Source organism: Gilbertella persicaria (assembly GCF_025201335.1).
Source record: "Gilbertella persicaria strain CBS 190.32 chromosome Unknown B0P05scaffold_10, whole genome shotgun sequence".
NCBI lineage: Eukaryota > Fungi > Mucoromycota > Mucoromycetes > Mucorales > Choanephoraceae > Gilbertella > Gilbertella persicaria.
In genome coordinates, this window is record NW_026251971.1 from 179,721 (window position 1) to 196,091 (window position 16,371).

The 16,371-nt window shown below is 35.1% G+C and overlaps 11 protein-coding genes across 11 annotated transcripts; 5 read left to right on the forward strand and 6 right to left on the reverse strand.

Annotated features, from left to right (window-relative positions):
• Window positions 1–47: 47 nt before the first annotated feature.
• B0P05DRAFT_532788 (t-SNARE) lies at window positions 48–1,539 on the reverse strand. Its single transcript, XM_051577136.1, has 7 exons — window positions 1,403–1,539; window positions 1,331–1,344; window positions 1,124–1,286; window positions 715–1,066; window positions 334–665; window positions 202–285; window positions 48–144 (listed from the first exon to the last, which is right to left on the reverse strand). The coding sequence occupies exons 1-7, from the start codon at window positions 1,457–1,459 to the stop codon at window positions 112–114; spliced, it is 1,035 nt and encodes a 344-aa protein (XP_051437010.1). The 5' UTR covers window positions 1,460–1,539; the 3' UTR covers window positions 48–111.
• A 40-nt stretch (window positions 1,540–1,579) lies between these two features.
• On the reverse strand, window positions 1,580–2,487 carry B0P05DRAFT_532792 (uncharacterized protein). Its single transcript, XM_051577137.1, has one exon. The coding sequence runs from the start codon at window positions 2,136–2,138 to the stop codon at window positions 1,638–1,640; it is 501 nt and encodes a 166-aa protein (XP_051437011.1). The 5' UTR covers window positions 2,139–2,487; the 3' UTR covers window positions 1,580–1,637.
• Window positions 2,488–3,716: 1,229 nt separating this feature from the next.
• B0P05DRAFT_465951 (uncharacterized protein) lies at window positions 3,717–4,706 on the forward strand (the record flags this gene model as incomplete). Its single annotated transcript, XM_051574299.1, has 2 exons — window positions 3,717–4,380; window positions 4,447–4,706. 2 exons carry the CDS (start codon window positions 3,717–3,719, stop codon window positions 4,704–4,706), a joined length of 924 nt encoding a protein of 307 aa, XP_051437012.1.
• A 409-nt stretch (window positions 4,707–5,115) lies between these two features.
• On the forward strand, window positions 5,116–5,340 carry B0P05DRAFT_456154 (uncharacterized protein; the record flags this gene model as incomplete). The annotated part of the gene is made up of 1 exon (XM_051573943.1): window positions 5,116–5,340. A coding segment is annotated over one exon (225 nt), but the record flags the coding sequence as incomplete, so codon positions are not given.
• B0P05DRAFT_14659 (Eisosome component PIL1-domain-containing protein) lies at window positions 5,175–6,931 on the forward strand. Its single transcript, XM_051573069.1, has 2 exons — window positions 5,175–5,364; window positions 5,414–6,931. Exon 2 carries the CDS (start codon window positions 5,516–5,518, stop codon window positions 6,878–6,880), a length of 1,365 nt encoding a protein of 454 aa, XP_051437014.1. The 5' UTR covers window positions 5,175–5,364; window positions 5,414–5,515; the 3' UTR covers window positions 6,881–6,931.
• Window positions 6,932–8,451: 1,520 nt separating this feature from the next.
• On the reverse strand, window positions 8,452–9,791 carry B0P05DRAFT_465925 (chitin deacetylase; the record flags this gene model as incomplete). The annotated part of the gene is made up of 2 exons (XM_051574296.1): window positions 8,452–8,898; window positions 8,949–9,791. 2 exons carry the CDS (start codon window positions 9,789–9,791, stop codon window positions 8,452–8,454), a joined length of 1,290 nt encoding a protein of 429 aa, XP_051437015.1.
• A 2,094-nt stretch (window positions 9,792–11,885) lies between these two features.
• Window positions 11,886–12,273, reverse strand: B0P05DRAFT_532799 (uncharacterized protein). Its single transcript, XM_051577138.1, has one exon. It carries the CDS (start codon window positions 12,227–12,229, stop codon window positions 11,951–11,953), a length of 279 nt encoding a protein of 92 aa, XP_051437016.1. The 5' UTR covers window positions 12,230–12,273; the 3' UTR covers window positions 11,886–11,950.
• A 3-nt stretch (window positions 12,274–12,276) lies between these two features.
• On the reverse strand, window positions 12,277–12,893 carry B0P05DRAFT_532800 (DNA polymerase delta, subunit 4-domain-containing protein). Its single transcript, XM_051577139.1, has 3 exons — window positions 12,667–12,893; window positions 12,519–12,620; window positions 12,277–12,476 (listed from the first exon to the last, which is right to left on the reverse strand). Exons 1-3 carry the CDS (start codon window positions 12,713–12,715, stop codon window positions 12,364–12,366), a joined length of 264 nt encoding a protein of 87 aa, XP_051437017.1. The 5' UTR covers window positions 12,716–12,893; the 3' UTR covers window positions 12,277–12,363.
• A 310-nt stretch (window positions 12,894–13,203) lies between these two features.
• On the forward strand, window positions 13,204–14,218 carry B0P05DRAFT_532802 (uncharacterized protein). Its single transcript, XM_051577140.1, has one exon. The coding sequence runs from the start codon at window positions 13,389–13,391 to the stop codon at window positions 14,055–14,057; it is 669 nt and encodes a 222-aa protein (XP_051437018.1). The 5' UTR covers window positions 13,204–13,388; the 3' UTR covers window positions 14,058–14,218.
• On the reverse strand, window positions 14,172–14,959 carry B0P05DRAFT_532805 (RlpA-like double-psi beta-barrel-protein domain-containing protein-containing protein). The gene is made up of 2 exons (XM_051577141.1): window positions 14,374–14,959; window positions 14,172–14,329 (listed from the first exon to the last, which is right to left on the reverse strand). Exons 1-2 carry the CDS (start codon window positions 14,815–14,817, stop codon window positions 14,216–14,218), a joined length of 558 nt encoding a protein of 185 aa, XP_051437019.1. The 5' UTR covers window positions 14,818–14,959; the 3' UTR covers window positions 14,172–14,215.
• Window positions 14,960–15,443: 484 nt separating this feature from the next.
• On the forward strand, window positions 15,444–16,165 carry B0P05DRAFT_532808 (high mobility group box domain-containing protein). The gene is made up of 2 exons (XM_051577142.1): window positions 15,444–15,513; window positions 15,567–16,165. The coding sequence occupies exons 1-2, from the start codon at window positions 15,481–15,483 to the stop codon at window positions 16,125–16,127; spliced, it is 594 nt and encodes a 197-aa protein (XP_051437020.1). The 5' UTR covers window positions 15,444–15,480; the 3' UTR covers window positions 16,128–16,165.
• Window positions 16,166–16,371: the final 206 nt, after the last annotated feature.

Sequence of the window (16,371 nt, forward strand, 5' to 3'; positions counted from 1 at the left end):
CTTTTTTGGTAATAAAGTATATATATATATATATATATATATTATTAGATTAAACGAGTATTATTAGTAAAGAAAATAATGATAAAGAGTACGTATATAATGTAGATAGAATTAAGCATTGTTGCTGTTACTACCACCAACACCCTATATAGAAAAAGATAAGTATTTGTAATTAAATGCAGGATAAAAAGCGGAACTTACAGGGTGACCAAAAGCAAACCACCAAACAAGAATAGCAATCACTACACAAAGAATGATAACAATAAAGAAACAGCACCATTTTTTCTAAAGAATAATGAGTAAAACAAAGAGAATGTTATTGAAATACATTACAGTACGAGTAGACCTTGCAAGAACAATGGCGCGACTGATTTGTTTGTTGCCTTGTTCTAAATCATGAGTTGTATCTTGAACATGGTTTTCAACTTGGTCCAAAGTTTGACCCTGGTCTTCAATCATCACTTGCATGTCCTCAAATAACTGTGCAAGTTCGATAATTGTTGCTTGAATACGCTTGATATCTTCATGTCTTGTTTGTACTTCAGATAGAACGGATTTAGCTTGACCAGAACGATTGTTTCTCAATAAACTTTGTGCAAAGATTTGGTTTTGCTGATCGGAATCAATAATAGCGTCCATTTCTTCTTCAGTCACATCCTGCTTAACTACAAAAAATGTATCAGTTATTGCCTAACAAAAAAAAAAAGAACATACCAATTCGAATTTGTCTTTCTACACGTTGACGGTACCTTTGATTGTAGTTTGCTTCAACATCTTTGTATCTTGACAAACAACTCATGAATTCCTTTTTAACTCGAGCAACTTGTGCTTTTCTAATGTTTAAATCAGAATTTTTAGGATGACTTGCATTAGATGCCTCAAGCGCTTTGATTCTGTTTCGCAAATTTCTGTTCATTTCTGAAGTGCCTTGAACGAATTGAGATAATTGGCTTGAGTTTTGCTTCCATTGTTGTTCATTGATACTGACAAGTGATGTATCGTGCAACTCACTGATAATGTCAATGTTTTGTTGAACTTGTTTGATTGAACTCGAAATATCATCTATCTGTATCATATATATGTATTTTAGAATGGAAGTTCTCCTATCTTAGTCTACTAATACCTCTGCCAAGAACCCTTCCATAGTAGAGATATCGGTCTGTGCCGTGGGTGCTACTTGTTGTCCTCTTTCTCTCAATTCATAACTATCTTCAACTACTGTTTGTTGCTGTTGTTGATATCTGTTTGAGGTGCCAGTTGTTCTAGTAGGTCCAAATGCATCTGCGCTATTTATCTCATGTCAATATAGCTACTTTTTTTTATTGAGTACCTGTCTAAACTACCCTATCAAACAAAAGTCAAATAAATACAAGAGCACTTATAGTTTGTTATTCACACTTACACGAAGATCAGCTAGTCTATCTCGACTGGCATTGTATCCAGAGTTATAGTTACTCATCTCGAGAAGGGAAGAAGAAAAAAAAAGTGAAAAAAAGAAGGAAGGTGAAGGGGGACAGTGACCTGCTAATATATATTGTGCTTTTGGTGTAAAGTAGGACAAAGAAAACAACAGCCAATCATTCTGTTTAGTACTTTAGTTGATCGTTTTTTATGTACAAAAAAGAAATGGTGTCTATTTAAAGGGATAATCCTGCACCCAGCATTGGAATTTGAGGTGATTTGTCTTGTACAGGCGATAAATAATGATACTTTTGCTTCCATAATCCGCCAATTTCTGCCACCCCATTCCGTTGATCTTGGGCTGGTATTCTTGTGCTAGACAAATGCTTTTGATCATGCCTGTTGACTGACTTACAATGTAAATGATCAAATACACGCTGGATTATACATTTTGGCTTGCTCAAGAAGTCAACAGAACACTCAAGTTCTAAAGGCTCTACCCATCTTTCTCCAGGTCTTGTCTTGATCTGATGCTTAGGTACTTTGGTTACTTTGTACACAAAACATAAGTGTTGTTTAGGCACATATTGCTCTATCATCTCGAGCTCTTTTACGTTAAGTGAGACAGAAGATCGCATCAGGTTGTCGTTAACATATTTTTTGTGCATTAAAATGTCGGGTCCAATCAAAGATATTCGACACAAGGAAGGCTTACATAATAACATAGAGGTATACATGCGTGCCTTAATGTGCTTTACGATAGGTGCAAATGCCAGTCTATTCGAAATTGTTTTGGTTAGCTTGAAATCAATTGTAAACCGCCAGTGATTTTCCTGATCAAAATAAAGGCGCAAATGGTAGGGTTCGGAGGCCAGTTTTTTGACAAGAACCTTTTGAGCAAGTGAATGTATCTGAAGGTTGAGTATTTGTAGTATATTGAGAATATCTGGCATAGACAAGCTACTCACAATTAAGAGTACCACTTCATTTGGCAATTTGTTTGTAATGCTTGTCTTTGATTGTTGTTGTTGTTGTTATTATTATTGTTGTTGCTGCTGTTGCTGCTTTTTAATGACTCGGGCAAGGTGCATTTTGTAAGAAAGAAAAAGGGGACATAATTGCTTATTGGTTGATCTCTGTTTTATCATGAATATGCAAATGCTTCTATCCAGTGGATTTCGTTCGAATTTCGGTATCGTGGGACATTTCAAAATATGTACATCATGAGGTCATTTGCTCTTAGGAATACAGCTGTGCAGTGTACATAAAATAAGAGGAAGACTATTGAGCAAAAGTGCGTATATCTTATTGACAAGAAAAACATGCCTTTCAATATGCAAGAATAGCAGTTTATTTTGACGTCGTAAGACGAAAGCAGTTTCACAATGAACACATCTTTTGTTTTGAGAATCTTTCCATTGAAGGTATAAGTGATTCAATACCAATAGCTGCCTCAAATATACCTTTGATTTGCTTCTTTCAAACGCTCTACACTAAAACATTCATAAAGGAGCACTCTCATGGGGGGATAGAACAGGCAATTTTTTTTCTTGAAATTTTACCAATATATGTTCTGGTATGAAACGTTTACTTGTGGTTATAAATTACAATGACTACAATTAACCAATTGTTACTAGAAATGTTGACAATTCAAGCAACTTTTGAATTGGAAGCCCGTACCATATAGAACTCTGGACTAAATATAACTCTAGCAACATCACTCCCTTACTTTGAGCAGAAAGCCCTTTTGGTTTCCACCAATTTCATACTATGGTCAACTAGATAGGTCAATTTTTTTATGTTGTCTTTAAATCGGTTCCTTTTCGTATTCTCTAATGTCTAGATAAGAAGATCAAGATCTATCTACACAGCTTTGGATTTATGATTATGATTCAGTCTTTTTCGTAAAAATTCTGATGTAAATATGGGACATTGTATCAAGGAACGCGCAACTCCCAAAGATTATTCTACGTAAAATAAATATAGAGAACTTCTTTGTTACTATGAATTAGTCTTGTTTAAATCAAGTGATCCTAAAAAAAGACGAAATTATTCTGTGCTCTAAGAAAGAGCCGAATGACAACATTTACATTCTGCATTGGCTTCGATAGAAACAAGATATGAACTTGAAAAAAAAACTAGCCATTATGAAATGCTTGTCATCAATATAAAAGGAGCTGATAATTTCTTCTCTCTTTCCAAATCGTTCATTACAATCTTATTGTGTTCAACTCAAAATGAAAGTGATTATCCCTATTCTCGCTTCTATTGCTGGTGCTGCTCTTGCTCGCCCTGTTAGTGAAAATGACCATGGCATGATTTATGAAACTTCTGTTGCTAACAAGTACAACGAAGCTAAAAAGGACATCTACGTCGTCAAAACCACCAAAAATGCTTATGAATCAGACCGCAAGGACGATTTCAAGTCTAACAAGGATAGACATTACAAGAGAGAAGGTGAAAAATCTCAAGAAAAGGGCAAGAAAAATGAAGAAGATTGTGAAGATGAAAAGTATCAAGATGGTAAAGAAGGTCAAAAGGGTAACAAGAAAGGCCGAAAGGGTGGCAAGGATAACAAGTACGGCAACAAGGAAGACCAAAATGATGGCAAAGATAACAAGCATGATGACAAGGAGGATCAGAAGAAAGAGAAAAATGTCAAGGGCGGCAAAAGGGAAGAAGGCAAACCTCAAGAAGAGAAAAAGGAAGATGACAAAGACAAGCAAGTTGTTACTGCTCCTGCTTATGAATGGACTTATGGCTACAATGCTGGTCACCCCAACCCTGATTATTGTAAGGGCTTCAAGATTGAGCACCCTACTCTTTATGATCTTGCTTATGAGTCTGGTTCCACTCAAGAAATCAAGTGGTCTATTGATCAATCTCAGCTTATTGCTGGTAAAGAGGCCAACTCAATCTTTCGTATTCGTGTTCTGAGCTTCGGAAACTACAACCAACAAGTTATTGGCGAAGACCTTGGTAAATATGAAAAAAATAAAGAAAAATTATGCTTAAACAAAAAAACTAAACTCAATTGAACATTAGATGTCTACAATAAAGACAACACTGGTTCCGTCCGTTTCCCTCTTGATTTGAAGAACGATTCTGGTATGTATAAGTACCGTGTCATGGTCAACCATGGTAATGAAACTATCCACTGTGTCTACGAGTCTGTTCCTTTCCGTATCGTTCAACATCCTGGAAAAAAGTTTGACCTTACTCCTTACTGGGTCCCCTATAAAGGTGCTATCTACTCTCAGGATACTGATTCTGGAATGAAGTACCATGAAAAGAGAGCCATTTAATTGAACTTCTTTTGTCCATTTGTTCATTCGAACTAATAAAGCAATCATGTGCTTCAAAATTTGAAATCAATTATATTTTAAAAGAGTGTGCCTCACTATGCACAGAACATCTCATTATTTTATTCATAAAGGCGATTCTCTTATCTCTCGAGATTTGTCCTCCTAAATCGTGTTAGGCTTATTGTATTCACTTTTCATCAAAATTCACATTTGAATATCACTATCCTTAATCCAGTTATCTGTAAAAGTCCCAAAGGCTACTATCCCGCGACTGACAAGCCCAATAAAGGCAACAATGACGTTACCTCCAAGCGCTGTATGGCGCAAGAAAATCTATTTTTAGTTTGTGCTCACCTATAAGTCAATAAACTTTTTTTCTCTTTCTTCTTTTCTCGGTCTAAATAATAATATGAATTTTAAAGACTTGCAATACTCGATTGGAAAATTCAAGGCAGATGTACACTCACAACTAGCTAAAAACAACCCTTTGCAAAAGCAAGATACAAAAGCATTATCACTATGGATTTTTCAGGAAAGAAATGACTTGGCTTCTATGCGAACACTGGCTTACGAACGTTCTGAAACAAATAAAGCCTTCAAGGCATGGGTAAAAGAAGAATGCGAAGAAGAAAAGGTTGAGAATTCTCGTGATTTGGAGGTAATATAAGCGGTACCTTTTTTTGAAACAGGTTTTAAGTATGTAATAGGATATTGTAGGAGATAAACTATGTCGCTTATTGGATAAACAAGTTGAGATTGAGCAGGAATTTGCTGGTAAGTGTTTATGAAGAATTTGAAAGGTAGATTTAATGCGTTTTAAAGGCAAGTATCAACAATACAGACACGCCATCAAATCTATTCGAGAGAGAGAAGAAAAGTTGTCGGACCAGAGAGAAAAGAAACGCTCTCTTCAGTCCCGTATTCAAAACTTGAGCAAAAGCAGCCCAAGGTCACCCAAATTGACTGAGTTTCAACGAGAATTGAAATCATTAGCTCAAGACACACATGAATCTGAAATGGACCTTGCAGACTTCAAACGATTTGCGCTCAAGGAAGCTTTCTATCTTCGCTTTAATGCTATGAATGATTATGCTCAAAAGACAGCCTTGATTGCTGGTTTTGGTAAATACTTGACTGACTTGATAGAGATTGAACCTACTCCGCCTACACAAACACATCGCAATCCTTATGAAAAAGGACCTGAAGCTGCCATTATCTTTGCTGATGCTATGAATGCTCTTGAAAACTGGAAGTCTTCTGCCGAAGACGAACGCCCAACACTTGCTAATAATCCTCAGAACACAAAAGGAAAAGAGCCTGATACCACACCACAAGTACCCAACACTCCCCCTCAATTGCCTCCAAGACGTCCTACCCAAGATGGCCCCACTGAAACTGCTATTTCTACACAGCCATCAGGATACACTACAGGCGAAGTGTCTTCTGCTACTGGTGACTTGAAGACAAACATAGAAAACGAAATTGATATTGAAAGAATTGATCTTTATGATGCTCCACCACCCGCTTATGATGGCCCTTCACAGAACGTGATGTCATCTCCTTTGAATTCAGATGCTCATCTAGCACCGAATCAAGGCGCTTATGAACATCAATATAACAACGCCTCTTTTAATTCGCCTTATCAAGTCCATGCTCATTTGCCAGCTCAAAAGCCATATTCTCCTCATCCTAACCATGTTAATCTCACAGACTCACCTGCACATATACACGCTTATCCCCCTCAACAAACACAACAGCATCATCATTGGGCACATCAAGACAGTAGTTTCTATGATCCTACCAATATGATGTACAGTCAAGTCAATTACCAACAATTATACCGACAAGTCAGCCAGCGACAACAATATTGTGCCCCTCATCGTCCTTATTCCGAGTTCCAACAACAGTTTAATCATGGTCAACAAAACATTCAAGGTCAACAACTTAGACAAAAAGTAGATGCAGGTGGTTTCCGTATTCCTCCTAATCAAGGTCAATCAGCAGAAGAAGAAAAAGAAAGACTAGCTCAACACTATAGACATCAAGATCAACAATATTATGATGACGGCTCACAATACCATCAAAAACCTGCTACACCACCCGCACCTGTTCCAGCACATGCTCACATCTCACAACAACAAGAAGAAGATGATGAAAAGACACAAGAAGAATGATTTTTTTTTATTGATTTATTTTGTACATATATAAAGGTTTATTTTGAAATGAAATACATGATTATTTACAATGATTTTTTTTGGCTTTTTTGTTTTCTTCTTTCAATGAAGATTGACAACGACATGCATCCATTCATGATGTCTATTAGCGAAATGCAAGTTGATCCATTTGTGTACAAAAGCCCCGTGAATTCGGACCAGCAAACGTTCAGAGCACATTGGGCATGTTCTATAAGAATATTTCTTTTCCACTAGAGACAGTGACGAAGCTGAAGAAGAAGAGGAAGAAGAACAAGATCTTTTGAGTGTTCCACTTGGTTTAGGAGCCTTGTTGCTCAAGATATCAAATGATGTGGATCTTAAGAGTGATGAGCTGATAATAGACATTAGATTATGATAATGAGGTGGTATAATGCATAGAATAAAGAAAGAAAGAGAGAGGAAAACTAAAAAAAGGCTGCGTATTTTTATATGCACAATTACAGGACCACAAAGGTGTCATGGGAGATATTTGGGGGTACTAAATAAAGCAAACAAAGGAGCGCCTGCAGCTTTCTTTTTTTTTAGATTGTTCGTAAATACCGCCATTATTTTGATTTAGACTATGCATTTACGCTTATCGAGTGTGCATACACCCGGTGATTTTTATATAAAGGAGAGTATGTAAAATAAGAAAACTTGCAGGATGGAATGAACCATTTTTGTTTTGGGTTAGAAGAAAGGAAAAAAGGTACACACACACAAATATATATAAATCATCTGATCATTGTTTTCTTTTTAGCCAAGCACATATACGCCCAACTTCCTTTAACTTTTTAGATAGATTTAAGGATGCTTTAAATGTTTATTTTGTTCATTTACTAATGTTTTTAGCGTCCATTCTATATTTTTGATACTACTAAAGCTACTTAAAAGTGATATGCATGTCCCCATGATATTCCAATGGGCTTTATATCGGTCAACTTGTTCTTATGATAAAGTTGCACAGTTATGTGTTACATGTAAAAATGATAAAACAAAAAGAGAGCACTGACCCCTCTTTACAAAATATGTGTTACAAAGAAAAGATCTTGTACTTTAAGTTTATTTCACTGTTTGAGTTTTTTTTTGTTTAAATTATAAACGCAAGATTCACTTTATGCTGTTTCAGCCATCAGTCAATTGATGAAATGAGAAAGTAACAGTTTGTTTATTTTCGAGAACTTTTTTGTTTTACTGAAATAGCCTAATGACGATGGCTCCCCCCCCTTTTTTTTTTTCTTTAATTATTTATATATATATACTTATCAAGTTTTTCATAGCTTCTTGTAAACTCATGACATAACATATGAGATAGCTGTCATACTGTTCCACAGCGTTTCTCTCTCTCTTTTGTCTTTCAACATATCATGGGGACTTGAATTTATATATTGATAAAAGCATGACGTTAGATTCTTGAGAAAAAAAGAGCCCTGTTTTATTGAATACAAAGAATGTGCAACTCAAAATAAGACTAAAACCTAAGTAATTGCTTGAATAAACAAAGCCCCTTCACCTTTTTAATCAGTTCTTAAACAAGACATGTTTCTATTCTAAAAAAAAAAGAAGAAAGCCATAAAACCAATGAAAGTAGTCATATAAAAGGAAGGAATAAGAGAACCAACATCATTTGTAGCAGCCTTGATTTGAGCAGAAGCAGTAGCAACACCAGAAGAAGAAGAAGAAGAAGAAGAAGAAGAAGGAGAAGAAGAAGGAGAAGAAGGAGAAGAAGAGTTGGCAGTACCGTTCAATACATTGGTCCATTCAAAACCTTCAAAGTAGGGATAAGAGATATTGGCGCAAGTAGCAACATCAATAACTTGCTTGTAAGCAGCAGTAATTTTGGGTAAAAATTCAAGGGCCAAAGACATAGTGTTGTTGTTGATTTCATGAGTTAAGACAATATTACCAGTATCAGCAAAGGTGCCATTTGTACCCATTTCAACATAATCTTGATAAGTTTGAGAAACAGCTTCAACAGTAGTAGTTAATCCTGCAGCCTAAGATAAAATATGTTTAGAAATTTACTTAATCATTCAAGTATATTTACCCAATCGTCTGTGTCCAAGTTCCAGACAACAGCAGTTAAACCCAATTGAGTAGCAATCCAACGAACACGATCATCTATATCGCCGTAAGGAGGGCGCCAGTAACGAGGAGTCAAACCAGTAGCAAGTTTAATAGCCTTCAAGGAATAGTAGAGTTCGGCAAGGACTTCCTGGTCGGTTAGGGTAGTCATTTGAGGGTGAGACCAAGTATGACAACCAATATGGTGACCATCCTTGACACCACGCATAGCACCATAAGGCCAATCAAGTACATTAGAACCAATATAGAACATGGTAGCTTTGAGTTCCTTTTCTTGAAGATAATCATAGAATGCATTGTGAGAACAATTGGGTCCATCGTCATAAGTCAAACCCCAAGTTTCAGGTTCATTACACTGGTAGATATCAGCATTCACATTTTTGAGCTTAGGACTAGTACAAGTAGAAGCAGACCACCAACAATCAGGGTCTTCAGTAGAACTGTAGTTACTCATGTCCAGGCTGCCATCGGCACCAAGTGTACGAACAGGAATATTGGGAGCATTTGACCAATTAATGGAGTTGTACAAGTTGGTGAATTCAGCGGAAGTGTTCATACCATTGGTAGTAGCTACTTCCCAGATAGAAGGAAACTCGGATGAATTGATATTAATCAGGGAAGTATCAGGGTTGTAATAGGTACATTCTTGAGTAGGATCAATACTTTCCGTTTGAACAATAGAAGGAACAGTGACGTTGTGAGGATCAGTAAGCGAGGTAAAGGACTGGTAGTAATTGGAAGCAGTAATATCAGCCAAAGTAAGTTTGGCAACGGCCAATGAGATCAATAATGATTTGAGTTGCATCTTTAACTTCTCAAAAAAAATGGCTGGAAGTATAGGTCTTTTTATGTGTTGTTGTTTCTTGGCATTTAGATGCACAAAAATAGAAATTAAACTAAGCACATAGCTCATTTGAAAAGCAGTCAATTTAATTACTATCTAAGAAGAAATTATACTTTTATGGGTTTGTGCTTGCAGAAAAAAAAGAACCCTAATTTTATAAACAGCAGAAGTCAAGCTTATTTGCTTAAGCAAGGGCAATAAGGTTCTTTTTTTCAGCCAAACAATATGACATGTTTTCGTTCAGAAGTTGACCGAAAGCTTTTAGGTTTTATTGACTAGATCAAGAAATATATGTATAATGAACAAGAGTCTCGTCCGTTGTTTCATACTCATTAAAACAAAATAGCGAATGTCATTTTTACATGGTTAATAATCCCACTTTTACTAAGAGACAAGCAACAAGTCCAGAACAAGAGTCATTGAGTTAATATTTACCCTGACTATTAAAGAAAATTCTATTTTAAGCTTTTTTTCGCTTTATTTTATTCATTTTTCTGTTGTTTCAGGATCATTAAAGAGACAAGATGTTGTGTTCGAAAACAATTGCAGAACATGATTCTTATTATTCAGTATGTCGACATATTTAGGATAACAGAATTCTGAAAATTGAATATTGTTCTAAGCCGAAACAGTATGTTTAATAGGAGTTTATTTATATTCTTCAAGGTCTAGCAAATAAAGTTCAAAATTGAAATGAGTTACATAAATATTGTCTTGCACTTCACAGAGCTTAAGAAAGAAGCAACGCTGTTATATTTTTAGAATCCTTGAAAGAAGCAAAGCGTACTTTATATGGCTTAAATTATGTATTACTATTCAAAAAGCGAAACATGAATAAATATGATATTTTCTTTCTTGATAACTGGAGAATGGGCAAATGTCACGACTTCATGATATTATAATGCATTCGAAATGTATCTTTGTTATAAAAGGATACATACGGTGATCAATAGTTGAAGCATTGCGCTTAAAAAGCAATGAGTTTCTTCCTAATCAACTAAATTTTTGTGAAGCTCTTTTTATTAAATTCCTTTATATGAAAAAGATTCAATATTAGGCGCTTTTACTTCATCTTGAGAGCTTTTCTATGCTTCTCCAAAATTGTGTCTCCTTTTTGCGTTTTTTCTAAGGAGTTTTAAATTGTTCAAGCCATTCCATGTGCTTATATAATAAATGAGTTTTTCAATTGGATGATGGCTAGTCTTCAATGATACTGACATTGTTTCTTATATCTAATATAATCCAATTATACTATTCATAAAATCTGACAGATGGGCATTTTTATAAGAAATAGCAGCTCTGATTATAGTAACTTTTACTATATTCTTGTGGCACTTAATTCCACAGCTAACATTTCCTCTGATGCACTTTAAATTTAAAGGCAATCATAATCACGGAGAAAGACTTTTTGGCAAACAAAGAGGTTACATGTATTGAGGGAAAGCCGACACATGGGCAAACTAAATCTGATAGTCATTGTTTTGCAATCGGATTAGAAAAAGTGGACCATTTCTAGCTCAGATATCTAAGTATACAATCACTATTTCAGTAGCTCTTTTGAGCATTTTTCAAAAAAAAACTAGCTCCTTTTTACGTATATAATACTAAATGTCTATTAAAATTTTCTCTGAGGTATACCATATTTTTAGCTATGAAAAGCTTCTATATACCTTGAAATAAATAAAACTAGTCAATTACAAGAAAGGACTTTGTTCGTTCTATTTAATTCAAAAAAAAAAAGTAATAAATGTCGTCTAAAAAGATCTACCAAACGACGTTTAAGTATATCTCAATTGATACCGAGAACTCAATTGCAATTCAGAATAGAATCTTAGAATATAGCCTGCATTTCTTTTGAAGAACAGAAATTGAATAGCGCTTATATCTTCAGTATAATGACGCATTTCAGACTGAAAAAGAATATCTTGAAGTTTCTTACATCATTCAACCTTCTTAGTTCTACCTGGCATTCAAAATAAAAGTTGCTGGCTAGACCATATATTTTGATATAGTACAAGTCAAATAACATGACTACGTGCACACACAAAATAGGTATTACTTGCATAAATCTTGTCAAAAAGTTATTTTATTTACAAAATCATATATAAACAGTTTATTATTTATTCGTGTCTGGGCTTGGCATGAGCTTGTTCGCTTTGCATGTGAGCTTGGTTCTTCTTTTCAATGGTTTGTTTGTCTTCTTCGGCTAATTCTTGATCAATTCTTTCACCTCTTGATTGCTTGCCAGGAGGATGACCAGTGTGCTTAGCATGATGAGCTTCCAATTCCTTCATGCTATCAAACATTTGGTTGTGACCTTCATTGCTCTTTTCATAAGGACGACCAGCACCGAGTGCAGCTTCAGCGTGAGAGATATCTTGGTTTCCGCGGTAGCTCATTATTGTTGTTGTTTGTTAATTGATAAATATAAAACAAAAAAAAATATCAGAAAAGTACGCTTTATATATCTTTTTTTTTGAAAGGGTTTTGCATGAAATAAAACTGATGTCATGATTAAAAAGTTAATTTCTTTCTAAATCATTCTAAATTGATGAAATAAAGATTCACCATATTTCTGTGATTTATCATTCAACAGAATTTCTTTGACTATTTCTGGAGGACTTTGGCCTAGCAAATGAGCACGTTCTTTGTATGGTCAGAACAAAATTCAAACAAACTAATATTCACCCCATCTTTTCATCCTCTTAATACCAACACATGGACCATAAGCATACGTAAGGTCAAATGCTCGAAGAAGTTTGTCGGTCTTGTCTAAATGTTCTTGATGAACTAAACTAGTGTGTCAATGATGATATGGAATCGCTAGTATTACTACATACTCTCCATTTTTTTTTTGCATTTTCCAATTTGAATAACAGAATCATCTACAATGTTCTTTGTGTGTAATTTCGTATTACGACGAGACTTTTGAAAGCTCAATGAAGATTGTGGCATTAAGGAGAAAAAAAGAAAAAAGAGACAAAAAATAATGGAGAAGAATTAAATGTTCATTCTTATGTCATGTGTATATATATATATATATATAGCCAAGTTTAACATTTGTCTGTAGATCAAGTTAACTCTGAATTCGGCAAGTTAAGTCTGCAAAAAGATTTGTGATTTTCAGAATATGTGCTCAGCAATATCGCACCAACCAATTTCAAAATAATTAAGGATATATTCCAAAAAAGAAGATGAAGCAACAATGTCCGAAAAATAATCAAGCATAATCATGTACAATAAAATGAAGCCCTTTGTATGGTTTCATATAAAAAAAATTTTATCCGTTTGTCGGCGATAAGGAGAGAAATCTTGATTGGTTTAAAAGAACAAGTGTTTTTACTAAATATGTCCACCTCTACTTTTTATATATAAAGAATCTCCCTTCTTTTCATTTTCTTTCTATCTCTCTCTCTCTTTTTTCTTTCTTCTCTTTTGACTTGTACAACATGATGAATAACTATATGTCTAGTACAATCAACACAACTCAGATTGTATCTCATAATCCTGAAGCAATGTTAGGTAAGGATGAGATCAATAAAATAAAATACAGGGGTAATGTCTTACATTACTTTAGCCTTCACTACATTGACAGCGACTAATTTACTGAGTTGTACTAACAATATCAATTGCAAATCACTACCGCCATTAAACGACTTTATTCAAAATCTTTATCACAAGAAAAAAAGATTGTCATGTGCAGTGAAAGTATTCACACTTATTTATTTGTTACGCTTGAAATCAAAGTTACCAGATAATGCACGAGGCGGACCTGATACACCCTATCGACTGTTCTTGGCTGCTCTTTTAACCAGCTCAAAATACTTGTCAGAATCAGGCACTGGTTTAACAAGTACACAACTCTCTTCTTTAGTGCATCACGCCTATACTCCTAAAGAAATCAATCGCATGGAAAGAAGCTTTTTGGGTTTATTACGCTATGATCTCTGGGTTTCAAGTAAAGACATTCAATCGTTTATTGAGCACTATGGTAGTTTTATTCAGATTGACATTCACCATGTCTATTTACCTCTTCATGGTGTTTCTTTGTCTCAAAAGACACGTTGTGCTTTAGACTCAAGTGAAACTACAAATATAAGTAGTAATAATGATGTATCAACAACAACAACTACAGCAACTACAGCTACAGCATCAGCAACGGCAACAACAATACCAAACACAGTAACAACCGATACCAACAACAATACTATATCTTATCCTGTTTAAATCATTTCTTTTGTAAATATTCATTTTTCTTTTCGTAAATATGTAATAATTGTCATTTGACAACCTCCTGTGGATGTACAAATATGTACATTCATATATATATATATATATATATCATCTTACATAATAAACATCTTTATTATTTAATTAAGAACCAATCAGGACCAAGACCACTTGATTTTTATGCGGCCTGTACTCAGGTCAGCAATTTGAGAAAATGCGCTTGGGCTGAGATCAACACTGCCACTTGCACAAGGAGGACAGGTATCAACCTATGACTGGTTAGTACATAAAATATAATATCGCTGTACTTTACTATCTTGACATTGACAGCCTTGTTATTAGCAGTATTGATCACTCGAATCATCCTGCCACAGTTGGAATTTTTGTTTGGGTTTTCACCATTTTGCATTTGGGGAGCATTTAAGGCAGCAACAAACTCGCTATCTGAATTTGTCCAGCCACAAGAACCAAGGCCTATATCGTACCAAGTGCCATCGCCTAAGTAGGTGGCGCCATTGTTACTGAGGGGAGCAGAGGTAGGGGCAATTGCCTTAGTTGTAGTAGCAGCAGCTTTGGAAGTGGTATTTGCTCGAGAAGTTGGTCTGGTGTTAGTAGTTTTCGTTGCTAGGGAAGTTGTTCTTGATCTTGATCTTCTAGTTTTGGCACGACTACGAACACGGCGATGTTGTTCATCAGCCAAGGTTGTTGTAATCACTGTTATTATCAAGATAACAAACATTAAGAAAAGGAATCTCATGTTCAAAAAGGAATGGAATAATGATGAGCAAGAAAGCAAAAGAGAAAACAACCTCTTTATATAATTGTATTAATTGATACTGTACATAAATAGAAGAATTACCTCTTAATTAATATCATGTCAATCACGCTCATCAATGTAAATGTTGTCAATAAATTGTATTGAACAAAAAAGAACTTTAAGAAACACGAGCAAATCATGCACAGTTAATTATCAAGCATACTATCATGACAATCAAACGTATTGGTATCGTTGATTGACTTGTTAGCAAGTTGTAAAAAGCAAGCAAGGGAATAAAAAAATACGGGCGAGAGAAGATGTTTCTTTACAAGATCAAGTCAAGAAGATAAAAACTCGCCTAAAAATTGAAGGAAACTTTTCTCTGTTTCAATCTCGTCCTCCCTCGGGGAAACTAGACAAAAAAACTTAGAGGGAGAAGGGAGCGGGGGAGAAAAAAGGGGCAGGCTAAGGACAGCGCGTCCATTTTTTTTTTTTTTTTAAAAAAAAAAACAAAAATCGCCTTAAAAAATTATATTTAGCCCAGTCACCCACCGCGGGCCCAAAGTGTCCCAGACAAAAAAAAAATAAAATAAAAAATAAAAATAAAAAAATCAATTTTTTCTGGGGGAAATTTTCTCGTTTCTTTCGTTTATACAAATAAAAATGGTTGATAACAAGGCAAGTGATAGAGCACGCGTAAGTAAAATAGAAATTATGTAAAAGACAAGATCTAATCTGCTGCAAAAAAGGCTGCTACTATTATCAAGGAACTTGGCAAGAATTTGCATGATTTCACAGAAATCCTTCTCAAGCTTGCCACTGAGACTGCCCAGGGCACAAGTACTCAAACTTCTGTGAAGACTGAAGAACATACTGAACCAAAGAAAAAAAAGGAAAAGGATCCCAATGCTCCTAAGCGTAACCTCTCTAGCTACATGCTCTATTCCCAAGAAGTTCGTCCTAGCATCGTTGCCAAACACCCTGACCTTAAGGCTGTTGATATTGCCAAGCTTATTGGTGAAATGTGGAACGGTTTGAGTGATAAGGAAAAGCAACCTTATGTTAAGAGCGCTGAAAAAGAAAAGGCTCGTTTTGACAAGGAAAACGAAAAATACAAGGCTTCTTTGAGTGGTCAATCTTCTACTCCTGCTCCTGCCGCTGACACTGCTTCTAGTAAGCGTAAGGCTGACGTACCTGAAAAGGCCGAAACTGAAAAGTCCAAAAAATCTGAGAAGAAAAAGAAGAAGTCTGAATCCAAGGAAGAAGCTACTGAGTCAAGTCCCAAGAAGAAAGCTAAGAAGAACAAATAAGCCTTTGAAACTAATAAATAATTCTGTTTTTCCCCTTACTATTTTATTTCTCCTTATTCTTTTTTAAAAAAAAGATCCAGCCGAATTCGTACCTTCTGATTTATTTTTTGTTTTTGCACCATGAGACCATTACTTAGTTTTATATATTGAAATCAAACAAACAATCATGATGGTTGTGCTAACAAAACAAAAAAAGATCTTTTTTTTTTTAATTTATAAACTTTTCACGGTCAGAAAGAAACCA

Coding starts and splice junctions, on each gene's coding strand:
- B0P05DRAFT_532788 (XM_051577136.1), bottom strand. CDS start 1,459: ATGAGTAACTATAACTCTGGATACAATGCCAGTCGAGATAGACTAGCT. Junction 1,067..1,123: donor TGGAAGGGTTCTTGGCAGAG/GTATTAGTAGAC, acceptor TATATGATACAG/ATAGATGATATTTCGAGTTC. Junction 666..714: donor AGAAAGACAAATTCGAATTG/GTATGTTCTTTT, acceptor CATTTTTTGTAG/TTAAGCAGGATGTGACTGAA.
- B0P05DRAFT_532792 (XM_051577137.1), bottom strand. CDS start 2,138: ATGTATACCTCTATGTTATTATGTAAGCCTTCCTTGTGTCGAATATCT.
- B0P05DRAFT_14659 (XM_051573069.1), top strand. CDS start 5,516: ATGCGTTTTAAAGGCAAGTATCAACAATACAGACACGCCATCAAATCT.
- B0P05DRAFT_532799 (XM_051577138.1), bottom strand. CDS start 12,229: ATGAGCTACCGCGGAAACCAAGATATCTCTCACGCTGAAGCTGCACTC.
- B0P05DRAFT_532800 (XM_051577139.1), bottom strand. CDS start 12,715: ATGATTCTGTTATTCAAATTGGAAAATGCAAAAAAAAAATGGAGAGTA. Junction 12,621..12,666: donor AAAAAAAAAATGGAGAGTAT/GTAGTAATACTA, acceptor ACACTAGTTTAG/TTCATCAAGAACATTTAGAC. Junction 12,477..12,518: donor TAAGAGGATGAAAAGATGGG/GTGAATATTAGT, acceptor GACCATACAAAG/AACGTGCTCATTTGCTAGGC.
- B0P05DRAFT_532802 (XM_051577140.1), top strand. CDS start 13,389: ATGTCTTACATTACTTTAGCCTTCACTACATTGACAGCGACTAATTTA.
- B0P05DRAFT_532805 (XM_051577141.1), bottom strand. CDS start 14,817: ATGAGATTCCTTTTCTTAATGTTTGTTATCTTGATAATAACAGTGATT. Junction 14,330..14,373: donor AGGCTGTCAATGTCAAGATA/GTAAAGTACAGC, acceptor AACCAGTCATAG/GTTGATACCTGTCCTCCTTG.
- B0P05DRAFT_532808 (XM_051577142.1), top strand. CDS start 15,481: ATGGTTGATAACAAGGCAAGTGATAGAGCACGC. Junction 15,514..15,566: donor AGGCAAGTGATAGAGCACGC/GTAAGTAAAATA, acceptor GCTGCAAAAAAG/GCTGCTACTATTATCAAGGA.